Below are 6,750 nucleotides of genomic sequence, written 5' to 3' on the forward strand. Positions count from 1 at the left end.
TCACCCCAAACTTCAGTGAGGTGAAAAGAGAGAATTCTGATTTGAGGTAAGCCTCTCCCACGAGTAGCCAAAACTTTCATGATGAGAAAAGTGAGGCTCAGAGAAGACAGTGACTTTCTCAGGGTCACGGTCTCTCAGGTCCACAGAGATCCCAGGGTTTATATCTGGGCTCATTAAGCCCTAAAGACTCCTCTCTTGGTCTAGCGAGAGGGTTGTGGGGCTGGGAGATAGAGCTGGAGAAAATTACTCTGGAATCTCCCACAATGCCAGGCAGTGCCAGACACACTGAGGGATCTTATAGAATGAAGGACTACCCAGAAGGCTCAACAGGTCAGACTTGTAGTTTGGGTGACTTACGAGAGAAAGAGGGGTTCTTCATAGAGCAAGGAGCAGAGATGAGCTCCTGGCCTCAGAGGCCTCCTGGAGAGATCCCAAGGCCTCTAACACCCCTTTCCGGCCCAAGAACAAGAACTTTGGGGTGCTTCTTGAGCTGACTTCAAGGTCTGCCTTCTGCCAGGAAACTCTGCTGATTGCTCTAGTCAAAGAAGGAATTTGGCCTGGCAGGACAAAATCCACCCTACTGTCAGGAATTGACTCACCTGCCCTTGGCCTCCCTGCCTCCCCAGCCCTCCCATAAAAATGAGACACCAAACATTCCCACTCGTGGGCACTTGTGTACTCCCATGTGAGACGAGACGGACACTCGAGAATACTCACCCTGGACATAGGCTTTTGCCTATCTCCCAGCCTGGCCCCCTCCTGCCATAGCTGCCCTGTGATTGCAGGGATTACCTGGGTAATCTGGTAATGCAGTGGATCAGAAAATAATTTTCAGATTCAAAGCAAAGCCTGGCCTCACTGACAGTCTGAGGGTCTATTTCTTAACCTTAGGAACTTCTGCTCCAGTTGTACAAAAGTCTTTATTTCACAGAAATAAGGGTCATTTCCACAGTTAGGGGGAGGAGGTTTTAGGCAGGTTGGGAAATGCTGGAATGACTGTTCTCATGGAAGGCTTTGTGAATCTGGTGAGAGTCTCCCTAAGAGACCCCAGGGCCACAGCCAAGCCTCCACCTGTACACAATCTGATGCTAAAATTCAGGAAGGGCAGGGCTGGCATGAGGATTGAAGATGGAACCAGCCCTTACTGTAGATTTCTGCACAGAGAAGGTGGTGGGGAGACATAGGCCATACAAGCCTGGGAGCCTCAGGCCTGGAATCAGGTCCCAGGATTACAGATCCCGGGATCACATGGGAGTGCTCCGGACATTGCCCTCCTCCACAGAGATGTTCTCATAGGCGTTTTCATACTCAGTGGACCTGAAAGAGGATGGCAGGGACTAGTGGAGTCATCACCCTTCCATCCCATCCTCCAGCACTAACCTACACTTGAGTGGTCAGTGTTTTCTAGAATAAATATTTAATCCCCAGAAGGGAATTCTCCTGACCACATCTGGTTAAATGCTTCTGAGAGAGTAGAATCCTCTCTACACCCCCTTCCTGAACCCCACCTCCCTCTAAGCCTCTTTTTTCACCCTTCCTCCCCACCCTGAGCCCTTTCCCCATGCAGTCTCCTCCCTCTTCACTGATATTACTTCCTCCATTGAGTTTCCTCTTGTCTCCCACACTGATACTTCATCTTTCTGTGGAGTTCTGTCGTCCTCACTAAGCCCCATTGCCTCATCAGCCCCTACCTCACTGAGCCCTTCCCCATCATGACCCCTCCACCCTTTCAAACCCTCTCCCCATCAGAAGCACCTAGAAGTACAGAGCAGTCAGCCCCATACCCATTCCTCACCTGAAGCCCGCCGCCATGGAGGAGTACCTTCCATCTGTCCCTACCAGGACCTCCTCTGCCTTGTTTCCACCCATCATGACCATGTTCACAGGCTCCCTGTGCATAGAGACATCAATAGAATTCTTGGCCTTCCACCTTCCTCCCTTCCCCAACCCTCAGACCTCCAACAGGCAGAAGTTTTCCTTTCAGAGAGTCGGCTTTCCCCAGCCAGAACACTGTCAAACGCCTGATTTCAGCCCAGCTGCCCTGGAACTTCACACTCTCCCTTGCTCCTTTGTGGGGACTCCTTGGGGATGGCTCAGATTTGCAAAAACTTTATCCTGACTCCACTGCCTCTCTAGCCCTCTCCCTGACTCCCTCTGTTTCCATTCTGGTCTCCGCTCAGCCCCCATCAGATGTAGCAGCCTCTCTCTTGGCCCCAGGGTTCTTCAGGACTTTCCTGAGCCAATAGGAGCCAATGGGCCAGTGACCTCTGAAGGCAGAGCCTCGTCAGTAGCCTCGTCAGTGGAGAAAGGAAGCCTTTTCCTCACCTCATACACAAGTTTAAGTTCACTGCAGTGTGGTCTCTGCCTCACTACCCCACGAAGTTCACCAGTGGCCCTTACATTCCCTGGCCACTCCACAGGGATCTCATTCTTGCCCCCAGATCTGCTCCTTCTCTTGTGTTCTGTCTCAGTAAACATCTATCCCCCAACCCCCAGCAGAAACCTGGCTGTCACCCTACTCATCCTTCTCTCCTGCTCTCTGTGGTCTCCACCCACCAAGGTCCAGAGCATCCTAGACCTGTCCCTTTTCTCTTCACCCACTCTGCCACCTCCACCTTGGCAGTCTAGTTTCTCTCCTGGCCTCATAACACAGCCTCCTTCCTGGTCTTCCCACCTGCAAACTGGCCCCTCCCATCCATCTGCCCCGTGACACGTGACACCCAGAGTAGCTCCACTGTATCCACATCTCATCCTGAAATGGCTTAAACTCTTTTCCGTGGATTCTTCTTGCTCTAAGGATAAAGTTCAAAGTTTAGAGAACAGCCGTATCAGCTGCTGGTTGACCTGGGCTCTGCCCCATCACCTGCCTCATCTCTGGCCTTTCCCATAACTCCACTTTCCACCCTCCACCCCCACCCTGGTCATCTGAAATGCTTGAGTTTCTCTAAGCCAGCCACGCTGGCTTCTGTGAGAGTTGGAAAGATGCCGCTCTGGACAAGCACAGTCAGAGGATTTGCGGAATGGCTGAGCACAAGGAGTTTGATTTCAGTCCCACCTCTGCCTTCTCTCCCTTTGCACATCTGTAGCGCTAAAACCACGCTCACTCAGCACCCAGGGACTGCAACATTCCACGCCAGCCCTCTCCTAGGACTGACTCCGCATCCTTCAGAGCAGTCTTCTCTGACCAGCAGTCAGGTCAGGCCCTTTATCTTTAGCTGCAATAGTGACTGCCTTCATGTCCTTCTGCCTTGCCAGTCTGAGAGCCTGTGAGGCCAGGGGTGTGTCTGTCCCATCACCTCACTGTACCCTGAGCAAAATGCGCAGTAAATGACTCTAAAGAAGGTGAGATCTTCCTTTCCAGAGGTTAATCCCACTATCCAGATAGGAACATTGAGATTCAAGGAAGCAAAGCTATTTCCCCAAAGCTCATTCTCCCACAGAGCCTCTTCTGGGCCAGCTCTGGGAACCAGTGAATCTGAGCTTTCACACAAGCTATCACCAACTGGTCCTGCAAACCTGGGCTCAGTTTCCCTTCCACACAGAGGACAGATTCCAGGATTTCTAAGATCCTTCCCACTGTGACTGGAGCTGACTCTGGGGCCAGCCCTACCTGCTAGGGGACCATCCAGACCCAAGACCCTCAGGTAGCACTCACGGTTCTTCCTGGCACCAGAAGCGGTTGACAGCAAAGGCAATTGCAACAAGGACCAGGAACACAGCCACAGCAATGAGACCCTGCATCCAGGGCTTCAGTTTTCCCAGGCCTGGAAAGGGGAGATGGTGGGCTGTAGTGGGCCGCAACAAGGAACAACAGAGTAGTAGGGGGCCCAGGCCCCTAGGATGGAAGGAATCAGCAGCATGTCTCCAGGACCACAGGAGGCATTTGGGGAGGGCAGAGTGAGGATGAATGAATGAGTAACATCTGACTACCCCCTCCCCACTGAGCCTAAGAGGGTGACCAATAGAGTTTCAGAAAGAAAACCACACTTGGAAGGATGAAGTGCTAGAGAAGGGGACAAGTCGGGACTCTTCCTGAGACCCAGGCAGCCCACGTCTCTTTCTCCACACTACCTCGGTCACATGCAGGGGGCCTCTCTAGCAGCTCTCAGGCCCCAAGGCCAAAGGGCAGCTCTGGACAGAAACCTCCAGTCTTCCAGCCCAGAGTGGCTCCCCTCCTCTTCCCTGCTACCAGCAGACTGAGGGGCTGCCCAATCTGGAAGATCCTGTTCTGTAACCAGGTCCCTCTGGTGCTGGGGAGAGTGCGGGAGCGTTGGTCAGGCAGGGCTCCTCAGTTAGGGGTGCCAGAAATGTCCAGAGAGAGGTGCTGACGAGACATCCTTGGAGATTTGAAGAGGGAAGACAGGGACACAAAGCTGCCCTCTAGGTGTCGGTGGGGGCAGGGGGTCTGGACATGAAGGGAGTTTCAAAAGCTGAGCCCCTGCTGGCTCCCCCTGCTGGCTACCCGAGGACCAGAGAAGAAATAAAATCTTGTCTTGCCTCTTCTTGCCTTTTTTGAGCCTTGGTCCTCAACACCACCTCAGAGCCTCAAGATTTTCCAGGAGTCTCCTCCTGCTGCCCACTGACAACCCAACAGATCTTCATCACGGTGCCCCTTGAGCCTGAGGGGAAACGTGCTGCAGCCAGAGGTCCAACCAAGGACGAACCATTGGAGTCCACATTTTGGAGGCTCAGTCTTGGCATGAAAAACCTTAGTCTGCCTCATTCCTGCTCACAAGTCCTTCCTTGAGTCTACCCTAAAGCTCTCTTGCTGTGACAAAGACCTCACAGGCAGTAGGCTGAGGAGAGTCTGGACACTTCCTGTGACCAAAGTCAGAGCCTGCCTGACTCCAGCACTATCGTAACATATAGTGAATGTGGTTGCCCAAATCTCATATTTTGACAAAAGCAGTATTTTGGATTTACTGTTTCCCCAAACAAAAAAAGGCATAGAATCAAAAAAAAAAAAAAAAGGCATAGAATCATGTTTCCTCACGTCACCCTGCTCAAGGATTAGAAGTAAGGGAGTGCCTCTCCCTGCTTCCTCCAGACCCTAGAGCCAACCTCCTGCAGACACACCTGAGTCCCTGGCTCCTCCTTCCTTGAGGCATCTGATGAGGCATATGAAAATAAGGGAAGAGCCTGAAGCAAGAGAAAGGTGACCTAGGTCCTGCCCTGCCTTGCCCTGCTGTGTGGCCAGCACACATCCCTCAACTTCCCTGGCTTCAGCTTCCCAAAGGGCTTCCAAGACCTGGAAGCAAATAATCATGAGAGCTCAGGACACCTGAGAAAAGGAGAGGGTGCTCTGGAAGCACCTTTACAAGCCTCTCTGGACCCAAGTCCCTCCTACTGAGTCCTCAGCCACTGTCTGGCTACAGTGACAGAGCGAGCAGAGCAGATGCCAGACTTCAGGGTGTGGTGTTCGGCTCAGTGTGTGCAGAGCCCTTCCCCACCACTGACTGGGTGGCAGGCGTGAGAGGTGAGCAGGGTGGCGTTTAGTGTGCTCATTTTAGTGGTAAGTAAACTTGCATCTCAGAGAGAGGCAGTGATTTGCTCATGGCCTCACAGCAAAGCAAGGTTGAGCTGAATGAAGAGCTAAGGTGCAGAACAGAGGCTGCACCAGGGCACTGGCCCCACCCAAGCCAGGAATCTGGAATGACAAAGACTTAGGTCAAAACCTTCAACAGTCTCTCACTCCATTGCCTCCTCCCCCCAGCAAACCTGGCTTTCAAGGGCTGCGTGGACCCTGTTTGCGACCTCACTTCCACATCCTCATAACTCCTGACTCCTGTCCTCAGGTTCCAACCATCTGTAGGGCAACTCCCACTCTTAGGGCTTGGTTCCCAACCTTATTCCTTCCCTAAATCCCAAGCCCAATATTTTCTCTGCTGCCCTGATTCTCAAACAGAAATGGAGCTCTGCAATCGGAGCTTTTCTCCCTGTTATCTCAGTCCCTGCTCCTCCTTCCTCACCTCAAACTGTAGGTGTCACCCCCAAAAGACCACCCCAGGGACTTCTGAGCTACCAGCTCCCGCCCCGGCACAGCCTTCTCCTCACCACCCGCCTCCACCAGGGCTGACCCTGATCTGTGCTACCTTGCTGACAGCTGACGGGTGGCACCGCAGTGAGCAGACCCAGAATGAGCAGGCTGAGAGCCGACATGGCTGCAGGGGGCTCCTGGGCCTTCTGTCCAGCTGCTGTGTCAGGGCTTGCTTCTGTTGCCACGATCTGATCCGTGACTCTGTCCTTTCTGCTTTTTCGCAGCAGGGCTCTGTCTGGCCCTGGAGGACAGAAGCCAGTAAGGAATAAAGTGAAGGAGGGCGGAGGAAGCAGAGAACCTGCCCTCCCTCCCACAGTAATGAGCTGCTAGGGGCCTGCCCTCCCCTGGCTGGTGCCCAGCTTATTCAGGCTGGCACTCAAAGTCGCCTTTCAGAGACTAGCTATGGAGGTGAGTCTGCAGACCAGGAAGATGTGGGGAGAGTCCCAGCCTCACCTATAGGCCCGGAGTTTCTACCTGAGCTCCTCCATTCTTGGAAGTCAGCCTGGGCTCTGGGGAAAGAAGTGACACATTGTTCCTCCTATTGTGAATGAGCCCAGTGGCAGGTGGGGCTTATGGAAGGCTGCTGGTAGAGTGAAGCAATGTGCCATCTGGCTCAGGAAGCATGTGGGAAACCCAAAGGTCCAGAGGAGGCTCAAGACTGCCCACCTTCCCAGGGCCAGGCCTGATTCCTGTTCTCCACATCACCTGTCCCT

General features: G+C 53.2%; 1 protein-coding gene across 1 annotated transcript; it reads right to left on the reverse strand.

The window, feature by feature from the left end:
- Nucleotides 1-1,244: 1,244 nt before the first annotated feature.
- On the reverse strand, nt 1,245-6,159 carry PDZK1IP1 (PDZK1 interacting protein 1). The gene is made up of 4 exons (XM_006879646.1): nt 6,093-6,159; nt 3,656-3,764; nt 1,796-1,891; nt 1,245-1,317 (listed from the first exon to the last, which is right to left on the reverse strand). Exons 1-4 carry the CDS (start codon nt 6,157-6,159, stop codon nt 1,245-1,247), a joined length of 345 nt encoding a protein of 114 aa, XP_006879708.1.
- Nucleotides 6,160-6,750: the final 591 nt, after the last annotated feature.

The sequence above is a fragment of the Elephantulus edwardii genome, unplaced genomic scaffold (genome assembly GCF_000299155.1).
Source record: "Elephantulus edwardii isolate Elephantulus edwardi_28Jun2011 unplaced genomic scaffold, EleEdw1.0 scaffold00005, whole genome shotgun sequence".
Classification (NCBI taxonomy): domain Eukaryota; kingdom Metazoa; phylum Chordata; class Mammalia; order Macroscelidea; family Macroscelididae; genus Elephantulus; species Elephantulus edwardii.

Coding starts and splice junctions, on each gene's coding strand:
- PDZK1IP1 (XM_006879646.1), bottom strand. CDS start 6,159: ATGTCGGCTCTCAGCCTGCTCATTCTGGGTCTGCTCACTGCGGTGCCA. Junction 3,765..6,092: donor ACCCGTCAGCTGTCAGCAAG/GTAGCACAGATC, acceptor TCCCCTTTCCAG/GCCTGGGAAAACTGAAGCCC. Junction 1,892..3,655: donor TTCTGGTGCCAGGAAGAACC/GTGAGTGCTACC, acceptor CTCTATGCACAG/GGAGCCTGTGAACATGGTCA.